Source organism: Cajanus cajan, chromosome 10 (genome assembly GCF_000230855.2).
Source record: "Cajanus cajan strain Asha chromosome 10, NIPB_CcT2T_4, whole genome shotgun sequence".
Classification (NCBI taxonomy): Eukaryota; Viridiplantae; Streptophyta; class Magnoliopsida; order Fabales; family Fabaceae; genus Cajanus; species Cajanus cajan.
Genome location: NC_138526.1, coordinates 46,285,051 through 46,296,643, shown reverse-complemented (window position 1 = coordinate 46,296,643; position 11,593 = coordinate 46,285,051). Strand labels below are relative to the sequence as shown.

General features: G+C 27.5%; 1 protein-coding gene across 1 annotated transcript; it reads left to right on the top strand.

The window, feature by feature from the left end:
* The first annotated feature begins 2,167 nt into the window (after positions 1–2,167).
* Positions 2,168–4,442, top strand: LOC109811620 (putative ribosome biogenesis protein RLP24). Its single transcript, XM_020375405.3, has 5 exons — positions 2,168–2,294; positions 2,820–2,927; positions 3,606–3,719; positions 3,810–3,946; positions 4,050–4,442. The coding sequence occupies exons 2-5, from the start codon at positions 2,847–2,849 to the stop codon at positions 4,222–4,224; spliced, it is 507 nt and encodes a 168-aa protein (XP_020230994.1). The 5' UTR covers positions 2,168–2,294; positions 2,820–2,846; the 3' UTR covers positions 4,225–4,442.
* The last annotated feature ends 7,151 nt before the right edge of the window (positions 4,443–11,593 follow it).

Sequence of the window (11,593 nt, the reverse complement as noted above, 5' to 3'; positions counted from 1 at the left end):
ATAAATAAAAATAAGATATATATAAAAAATAAAAGGAGGTAAAATTTACTATCTTTTATTTTTTCACTTTCTTATTTTTTATTAATTAAATTTCTTAACTTATTTTCACTCTAACTTTTCTATTTCTCATCTATTTTATTTCAACCAAATCATTCTATGTATTTTTATTTTTAAATATAAACCGTGACGAGTCACTTATTTATGTATGTAAGATTAGAGCAAAGCATAATTTTTATTACAACTTTTTAATATATGAGTGAATATTAAACAAGTCTATTTGGGTAACTAATGTGTAATAAATATTTTTTTGTAATTTTTTTTAAAAAAAACTATTTGAGAAAAAAATTATTCTACTAATAAGTAATTTCAGAACTGTAGTTATGTATCCTACAATTGTTTTATCATGTTATTCCCTAATTTAATTTCTTTATCAAAATCAGAAATACATCAGACCTATAAAATAAGATAGAGATTTGATTGTTTAAATTTTTGTATAGAACATTTTTAATAAAATAAGTTTATTTTATTTTACTTTTTTGTAATTTTTTTTAAAAAAAACAACTTTCTACTTTTTTAAGAAATAATTTCTATCTATTTTTTTAAAATTATTTTTTTTGAAAAACATTTCTTTAAAAATACTATTTTTAAGTTTAAACAAATAAACTCGAGAGTTAAATATCACTTATTAACCTATAAATAACAAATTATTAATGGATAATATAATTATCTTATCTTATTTTATTCACTAAATGAATCCTAATAAGAAATTTAATATATTAAATATTTTATTTAAAATTATGTTGAGATATAAGAAAAATTATGTTATGAATGAATTGATAACAAATTTATATAAGTTTCTTAAAAATAAATTTATCTCTCAAACGATGTCTTAAGAACATTCTTAGTATTTTAATAAAAATTATAAACTTTTCGGGTATTCTTCTTTGAGTAAATTACAGTTGATCTCTTATGTGTTTTCAATATTGCATCTCCTTTTATATTTTGACAAATTTTTGTTTTCTCCTTAATAAGCCTTGTTAAGTAACTTTAACAACTTAATATTGAAATGCAAAAGTATCTGTCACTTAAAATTGTATGCTCGTAATTCTAATATATACAAATGTGTTAATAGCTTTGTTTCGTCAGCATTGTCCGTTTATTTAATTTACTGGTTGTTCTTATTTTTACCACGTATGAAAATCTTCTAGTGCCAGGAGGTAAAATAAATGAAGTTCACGTCGGAAACACCTTGAAATGCAATGTTACAAAAAAAAAAAAAAAAAAAAAAAAAGAGAAAATGGGAGATAGAACTACGTTGAAAAATAGTTTTACCTATCATATTACAATATTACAAGCTATTATTTATAAGTAAATTGTTAACTTTTATTATAAGTAAAAAAATTATAACAAGGATAATATATCTTATTGCTTAATAGTATAAAATTATTTTATATGATTCGTATATTACTATCAGGTTAATTTATCAGTAAGAAAACACAACTTTCACGAAGATGAGGGTTTAAAAATACTAAGGAGATACTTGGCTGATTTTCAAGGGGCAATTCATTAGAAGATAAGCAAATGGAGTGGCTGTTCTTTGGTTAGATCTTTAATTGTGAATTCTATCCATTTTTTTTTTATATTTTTATTGTGTTACTCGAGTAATCACTACTCTATTGCAATGAAAATGATTCGATGTGTTATCGGAAAGAAAAATATTAAGGTTTAAAAATTTGAGTTTATCGTTTATATACTGTTATATATTGTTAGTGTAAATTTTTTTTTACACTGATAACTAATTAGATCTTTTAATAATGTCATGTTATTTACTTATTTAATCAAATTAAAATAAAAAAATACTATTAAAAGATCTGATTAATTGTCGTATAAAATTTTTTTACACTAATAATGTATAGATGATTAACTTTAAAAATAATTAAAAAAAAACTATAGAAATATGATTAAAAAATTAACAAACATGATAGGTGGAAAAGCTAGGGTTAAAAAAATATATTTAGTAATATTTTTTAAAAACAGAAAAAAGGGAATGTACTTAGTAAAAAGAGGGTGCAATTAGCAACTAGAAAGACCCTACATTGGGCTTGGGAATGGCCGGTGTCAGAAACGGGTTCTGGGTTGGGTCATACGAGATAAAACGGGTTAACCCGTTAAATAAATAAAAACAAATAAAAAGGGTTTTAGAATTAGGGCTTTTCAGTTTTTGTCTTCCGAATCCACAGCCACCGCGAGTCGCAAGCCAAAGGTGTGGCGTGGACAGCCATAGCAGCAATCATGTAAGTGCAATTTTATGCCTTCCGAACTTTGACATTTCAATCCCAATTGTGTCGATATTATAGTTTAGGTCAACATTTTGAACAATTTTATGCTGATTTCCTTAGATGCTATAATCATTGTTTGTTTACGTTTTCAAATGTTGTAATCGCGGTTGGGATGATGCTAAGTAGGAGAATAGGGATGCGTCCTTTATTGTTGTAAATTTTCTGTGCTTTTTTAAAGTTCTTCGAAGCAGTAGTGTTTTGTTGGCAGTTCAGGGGATTGGTCCTATTGGATGCTATTTCTTCACTTGTTAATAGTTTGTTATTGCATATGGTAGTGATTGAATACGTGTTGAGTCTGTTGCTGTTTTTGATATTTTATTGATTCATTAGGTTATTTAATTGATGAGGTTTCTGCTTGCGATAGTTCGACGATACATGTAGGAGCTAACAATATGTATCTCTTGGGATTTTGTGCGATAATATTTTGTGCCTTATTGTTTGTTTTTTAACTTTTTTTTTTCTTTTTTTTTTCTCTGGTAGTGAGGTGCTGCACTAATCTGAGGTGCAATGAGATTGGAGAAATGCTGGTTTTGCTCGTCGACCGTATACCCTGGACATGGAATCCAGTTTGTTCGTAATGATGCAAAGGTAAAATGCACGTCACTCTTTCATGACTCTTTGGATTTTGGACTAATAATCTTTATTTCTTCTTAGGGTTTGTTTTGGTTCGAAGGAGGGGAGGGGAAGAATGGGGAAGGATTTTTATTAGTCATTCTATTTTGTTAAGAAGAGGGATTTTAATAGAGGGAAGTAGTAGTTTTTTTTTTATTTGGTTCACGACAGAAGAGGCTGGACTTTAAAAATTAATTTATTTTTATGCTCTTAAAGTTTTGATTTTTAGAACAATGAGGATATCTGAGACATTATTATATTCAAAATGTTTATAATATGTCCAAAATCACCCCTATATTGTAGGGAAGGAAAAATTGGATGAGGAGGAATTTTGGTCTCCTTCCCCCTCTCGTGCTAAAAATTAAACCAAACAATAAAAGTTTATAAAAATCCCTTTTGTTATCTCCGTTTATCTTCAACTAAACACTAAGTTAATGGATTTTCTCGTTTATTAAGATATAGATATGAAATAAATAAAGTTACTCCTACCTTCCCCAGGTCCATTTCTGTAAATGCTACTTCTGAATTACTTGTTATGTAATTGATTGTTCTTGTTGGATCAGACGAGATTAACTGTTTTATGAAAGTGGAGCTCCTTTCCGATGGCATTAGTGGTGCAGATTGCTGATGACTCTTTTTTCTTTCGTTTTGCAGATTTTTCGGTTTTGTAGATCCAAATGCCACAAGAACTTTAAAATGAAGAGAAATCCTCGTAAGGTAAAATGGACCAAGGCATATCGACGAGTGCATGGAAAGGATATGACACAGGTAGTTATTTGGGTCCTAGTCTATTAGATTCCTGCTTATTTTAATTGCCTTGGTTTGGGCTAATTTTAGAGCTATTATTTTTTGTTTTAGGATTCGACCTTTGAGTTTGAGAGAAAGCGAAACAGGCCTGAAAGATATGACAGGAATCTTGCGGAGAATGTCCTCAAGGCCATTCCTAAGATTGATAAGATCAGAGTCACCAGGGAGGAGAGACACCATAAGAATAGGTCCTCTTTGGATCCTTATATATATATATATATGTACATTTGAAAGCTTTACAAGTTGTTTTCTTTTGGCTTTTTTGCTGACCTTTTGTAAAAACTTGAATAGGATGAAAGGCAAAAAGGAGAAGCTGCAGAGGGAGGCAGTGAAGGAGTTGGAGCAGAGCATCAGTTTGGTCAAAGCTCCTTCCGTGCTTCAACAGGATCCATCTCTCACTTTGCCAAAGATCAAAGTCAAGGTTTCCCAAAAGCAATCAGAGGAGAATCATGCCATGGAAGAGTGATTCTATCGATGTTGCACTTGATTTTTACCGTTTTAATATTTGTGGTTAGATTAGTTGCCCGGAAGGCCCAGTTTACCATTTTTCTTGTGATCATTAATGTGAATGATGTGATTTTCGAACAAAAATTTTGGGGAACATTTGGTGTGTTTGTCCCTCAAACGATGTTTCTCTGTGATAGTTAACTATTATAAAGGAAATCAGAAAGCTGCTATATACAATCTTTGGGTTGGAATTGGTAATGGTGTGGGCTTGTCCTACTATTGCAGTATGACGAATGTGTCATCGTCAAGTAAGAATAGCATGTTTGTTACTATAGTATGTTTTTCAATAATTCTGTGAAAAGTTGGTAAAAATGAGTTAGTTTTTCTTTAAAATAAGTTGAATTAAATACGCACTAAAGCCTAGAAGTTTTAGTTGTTTCTTCTCTGCCTCTTTTTCATTGTTGTATATAACTAGTATATGTGATTGTGAAACAATTCTATTAGTGTATTGAAGCAAATGAATAGTGAAAAAAAATATATTTAAACATTTTATGGAGAAGCACTTTTGTTCTAGGTACTGATGAAATATAGTAAATGGTAATAATGTAGAAATATATTATCTTGTATACTATGTTTACCATAATGAAAGCAATATGAATTAAATTGCTTAATTTGTTTGTTTCATTTCTTATTATTCTTATTTAAAAATAATTCATACATTAATGAAGTAATTAGAAGATATATTTCTTGTAATGCCTATTTTTCATTTAGAAGGATAGGAAACATAACTTGTAATTTCAATCCTTTGCAATGATGGATAAAAATAGCATCTTTTAACCCAGGCTGCTAGCAATTTCAATCCATATGTTAATTTTGGGGTTCACCTTTAGTGTTACCTGGGCTCGGCCCATTTGAAGAAGAGGTAGTGGAGCGAATCATTTGAGAATTGCATATGAAAGTAGTAAAATTACAGCGAAAATAAACATATATAGTATTTTGCACTAACACGTCTATTTAATTATTATCCTTCTGCTCCTGTAGTATGACTGGTTTAAATTGAAGTGTTCTATATGGAAGTATTAGAAGAAGTAAAACAAAGGTTTTTCAAGTGTGAGAGCGGTTGAAAGATTTGATATTAGAGAATTAATTTGTATCTACAAATGATATTTTAAAAGTAAATATAGAATAATCGATTGTTTTTTGAATTTTGATGATCTCTAAAGTCACTTTCAATTTTAAAAGTTTTATAGGTTTCACACTCAAAACTCAATTATTTTCATTAAAATCCTAAAATTTTGTTCTTATCGCAAAATTAGTAATCTCATAACCAATGAATGGATTATTTTTGTGCTTATCTCACAATTATTACCTAAGGTTTGTCCTATTATTATTATTTTTCGATGGATGGATTTAACGCGTCTCAATTTAGTTTAGTATTTATTTCTTTCCTAAACTGTCCTGTTGACTTCTTTCTAGTCTAATAGCTTCTTTAAGAAAAGTCGTGGAAGACATCAAAATTACTGGGGGAAGGAAATCGTTGTTTTAAATCAAAACGAATTTTACTCTTAAAAGCAATATTGACTTTTCAAATGCATACTAGGTTGTAACAAAATGTGGTCAGTCAGTTTTTTTAGTAGTACAAGCTGTTTTTTTTTTTTTTTTTTTTTTGGGTTTATAGGTAAAACTGTACGGGAAATTAAAGTCAAAATTGCTTAACACTCTGAATCCTTGATCGTAATTCAATTTCATTATAATTTTAATCAATTAAACCTATGGACTACTCTTCTACCAAATCTTTTCTCTCATGTTTTAATTTTTCCTTTGTTGGGTTGAACTGCTCTTGTGCTGTTTTTTTTTATAACTTAAAGTAATGGATTTGCTATTCTATTTAGAGTTCTCACATTAAATTCAATGGTGCAATTAATCTTGGTTGCTGATGTTGATTGTTATTTGTTGCCGACATTATGACGTGTAATTTAAACATTTTCTTTTATCATGATTCATGACGGAATATTTTGAGGGTTGAAGAACACATTGGAATTTTTAAGTGTCATTTTCATGAATTAAAATAAATGTAACTATCAGTTAACAAGAAAAAGGACTATTTGCCAAACTTCAAAGAAACAACAAAATCCTAACAAAGTTTTTAAATTGTCTTTCTCAACAAGACATTTATTATTTAGATCGTGCGTTGCATTTTTTTACCATCTTTTGAGGAGATTAGCTTGGAAGACTAAAATTGCACATGCTTAAGGAGATCAGATGTCGTTTTAGTCTTGATTACTAATTATACAGATCCAGCCTAGGAAATTATGAACTGAGGAAAAAATAATAGAAAATTTGGTCGAGAATTTAGGTCCCTTTGTCTATGATCTTCTTTATATCATCAATTTTATTTCATCTGAGTTCCAATGTCTGATTATTGCAGCAAAAGAATGGCAACCAAAATTGTTAGAGTCTGTTTAGATAAAAATTTGAAAATATTTTTAAGAATTTCTCTACTTAAAAATAATTTTTATTTTTAGTGGAGAAACTTTAAAAAGTTTTCTTGCTTGTATCTAAACAAATTCTTAATTATTTATTTCATAATTAGCTGTAAGATGATACCTACAGTGAGAATTACTTAATTCATACTGATATTTTGTTATGATCATCAAGTACAAGTAGTGTATAAAAATATTTAAAGTCTGATTATATAATTTCATAAGTGTTTTTAATAATTTCTCAACAAAAAATATTACTTATTTTTAATTAAAACAAACTTCAAAAATATTTCTAACTTATATTCAAATACACTCTTAATATATAAGATGAATTAGCAAATGCAAATAAAGAAAATTAATGATCTAATTAAGGGGCAAAAACTAAACCTAACTGTTTAATTTATTTTATTAGTTTGATTTTCCTTTATTTACTTTAATTCTTGTTCCACCATCATAAATCATGGTGAGTACCCAAACCATGTTGGAATTATGCTTCTGACAAACGTATATCTCAAGCTAGTCATGTTTTTTGTTTGAAGAAAACGCTTTGTATTATTGCCAGAAGTGGAAAAAGTTCTGTTTCTTGTGCCTTAAAGTTGCGGATAATACATTTGGTCTGATTTGTTTGAATAGTTTTTTCACAAAATATTTCTAGAAAAAATAAATAAGGAGAAAAGATAAAATAAATTTATTATAAATTAAAATAATAAGACTCGGTCAATTTTCAAACCATTCCAACTAGTAACTAAGACAAAGTGCTATGATTTACAGAATAAATACAATAACGATCATAAATGTTAGGATTTACTGACCTATTAATGACAATAATAATACAATATGATTTATCATGAGAAACAAGGGATTCACATCCATAATATCGTCTTAGGAATAAGAGGAGATCAATTTTAACACTCGTTGAATGTTTTGAACTATGATAACCTCCGGGTCTTTTTAGAGAAAGTTTTATACTAAAATATACATAATGAAAATATACTTTGAAAAAATTAATATACGAAATTTATACATATTAATTTCTTTCAACTTTTTTTTCTTCTTAAAAATACTTATGAAGTAGTTTATCCAATTAGATCTATATATAAATATTATTTAATATTCAATAACATTTTTTTTATGAGTAAGAATAATAGGTAGAGGATGACATTCCAAAATTATTGAGCATGAAGTCATTAATAAATTAGAGATCCTCAAATAATAAAATATAATTATTTACTTAGTGGTTAATCAAAGTTTATTAATGTACAATTTGTACCAAAGTTTTATTTGTTGAAATGAGGATTAACATAGTCTTATTGGAGAAATTTCACTTCTAACATCAAAGATCTCCTTAAGTAGTTATACCTATGAAAATATGATTTTAATAGTAGTAGGATATCTTTTGATAACATTTTTTAATATTGTAAGAGAAGATTTGAGTTTGATTTATATGAAACACTTTCTTAAATGAAAAAAATGATATTTAAGTATGGTTACGCTATAAAATTAGTCCTATAATTGACTAAAAAAATCTAAAACTGCAAGGATAGTTGGAAATTCTAATGAAAAATAAAAGTCATGGTTACAAAGAATGTTTATTCAATGTGGTTTTGTAAGCAAACATGGTGGGCATTAAAGTGTGTTGTTTGGTGAAACCTCCCCTGCAAAAGATTGTGGCCCTTACAGTTGCAGTAACAGCCATGGGCATTGAATATGAAGTTCCTATAAATTTGTCCTCCATAAAGTCCACGTGATGTAACATTAATAATGAAAGATTGTTTAGTATACTTCAACAACCATAGCGTTAAACACAGACCCCAAAATTGCATCTTATTCAGAGCATTATACTATAGTACAGTCAACCAAACAGCTTTTTGCTCTAATCATTTTTTATAAGGCAGATTGTTGTAGATTTTGGGACAAGTGTGTGTACTTTTAATTTTATTACTATTAGGATTAATTTTCATTTTTATAGTTATGAATGATTCTTGTACTTGCAATTATGGCCACTGGCACATGAGCTTGGGCTCACATGGAAAGAGCACAAGTTCTTTTAAGACCCCCAACTGCCGATGCCAACCTAAGTCAGAGACTCACTACTAATTTCTCTCATTACATCTAATTTTTCTTACAAATTTTTATGAAATATTCGCACAAAATATTATTTCTATAAATTTTTTACAAAATTTTATTTGCAGGTAATACTTTCGTGAATAATATATTTTTATAAATTTTAAAATTTGCAGGAAATTTTCTTACAAAATTTCTTGCGAAAAAAATTTGCAGGAAAATTTTCCGCAAAAAAAGATTGCAGGAAAGTTTCCTGTAAAAAAAATTATGCGGAATATTTTTTACAAAAAAATTAAAGAAATTACTATAAATTCTATCAATAATTCTTGAACTTTCAATTGTTCAGAATGAATTCATTCGAAGCATTTGTTTCCATGCCTCCAACATGTGATACATAATCTTTTAAATTCTAAGATATAAGATTATAAGCCTAACACTCAACCATATAAATTAACTTGTAAGGTAAGTGTTGCCCCAACTTATATACTCTTTAATTGTTTTATTTTCAATCGACGTGGGACTTGAAATTTTTTTAAAATATTAAACTTATAAATTTTAATTTTTTTTATTTTTCCTGTGGATTAAAATTTGCAGGAAAATTCGCAGGAAAAGTTACCTGCAAAATTTTTCTACCATTTAGTAAACATTACTTGCAAATTTATTTTTGGAAGAAAATCTGCAAGAAACAAAATAAAATTCTTACAATATTTTCTACAAATTTTTACCATGGAAAAAAATTTCTATGATCATTAAAATTGTAGCAAAATTTGTAAGAAATATCTGCGAATATTTTTCTATAGGAAAATTTGCAAAAAAATTTTGCGAATATATTTTTACAGGAAAATTTGCAAGAAAATGACATTTTTCTAGTAGTGACTTAGACGGCATAATTCGACTCATTTGAGTTAAATTTTATTCGATTTTTTTAGTAAGCTATTCAAATTTTGTTGAAAAAATTACTCATTAATAAAATTGATAAATACTTCTTATTAATAATATGATTAAAAAAATGAAGTAGATATTGAAAAAAATTCAAATATCGCATATTCTATATCATTAAAAATGATTATCTATAATTTATCCATATACTAAGTTTAATAATATTTGGTGTAAAGTGTATTAGAAAAAAATCAAAGTCTCGTTTATCTTAAATCATTAAAAAATGTTATGTACTATTTATTCACATATCAATATAATAGTATTGAATTTTATGAAATGTATTGAAAAAAATTGAAATATTATATTGACTAGAGACAAAATAAATAAAAAATATATAAAATTGAGTAAAAAATAACTCTTATTTTATAAATTTATTTTGTAGAATTGAGTTCGCTCATAACTTATTATCTAAGAATGGGAGACAAATTTCTTTTTAAATACTCCCTTATATTTATACTCTTCATCTCTAATTATATACCTTTTAAACAAAAAAAATCAATTAGATACATATAGATTGTTTTTACACTGTTTTAAAACATTTTCTCTATTTTTCATTACATTATTTTTAAGATCTCTTGCTTTTTCTTTTTCTTTTTTGTTTGGTATTTATTTTTCTCTAGTATGTAAACACCCCATTATTTTCATCAAGGAAATATACATTTTTAAATACATGAGATTAACCAGAACTTAGGACAAACAACATGGAAAATGGGATTTTGTACATGTACTTTAATGGTTGTAAGAAGATTGATGCTTTAGGTTTTTAAATAAAATATCCCTCAAGAGAATTTGACAAAAAAAAATTCTAACTATTTTTTTTGGGTTGAAAAACTGTTCTACATTAAGATAATAAAAACTCCACACCTAAAAACAAAGGGGCCACGCTGTCATTCGTTTTGCAGCTTGTATTCACTCAAAGAAAGAATTGACTATGATAGTTTCTCTTCATCATTCTCATCGATCAGTCGCAACTTGTTAATTAACATACAGATGTAGTATTTAATGTTGCTTTTGGAATAAGTTTAACATTGTTTTCTTTCTATGAACTTTTGATTTCACATTCAATATTGATAAAGAATAGACAAGAAAAAAGCCAATTCTTGGCCGGCTGGCTTAATTGCTCAATCAATAATAAAAATCTTGTAATATCGTGTGTCATGTTTAAAAATATATATTTTTGTTGGTGTAAGTGAAACTGATTTCAATTTTCTTAAACAAGATTTCATATTTGAGTATTGTAGATAAAAAAAATTGTTAATATTTTAATAAAAGTGATTAGTCATATTATCATGTAAAAATTCATTATTAATAAAATTAATGGATATTTTATTCTAATAACATAGTTAATTATACAAAATTACTTATTTTTGTCCATAAGTTAAATTTCGTGTATAAGAATTACTCGTGCATGTATACATCTAGAGAAGTTTAAAATTTAAATGGAAGGATGCAAATCTTCCCCGTAAAATTAAAGATGCCCTCTTTGGACTTTTTGCTGAAGAGAATTTTTTGGTGTTACGTAAGGCCAAGACACGAGAATTTTATTTTCAATTGGATTCATTCTTTATCCCTTTTGAATTGTCACCCTCGCACTTTGGAATCTTGGTTCAACTTGTTAAATTAGCATGAAAAAATAAAAAATAAATAAAAAAAGAAAGAGGGAAACAGTGGGATCCAACTCGTCTTCAAAATCATTACAATTCAATTTAATTCACGAGGATGGGGAGAAAAAGAAGTACGTGAATGATATATTCTTATCATAGTAATAGTATAAACTTACCAAAAGTACGTAGGATCTATCTAAATCGGATACGGTGTATGTATATGTTAGGTCCAGAGTAGGCTTAATAGTTACTCACAGCTAAAACAAGAGATGAGTAAAAAAGAGACAAGGGAGAAAAT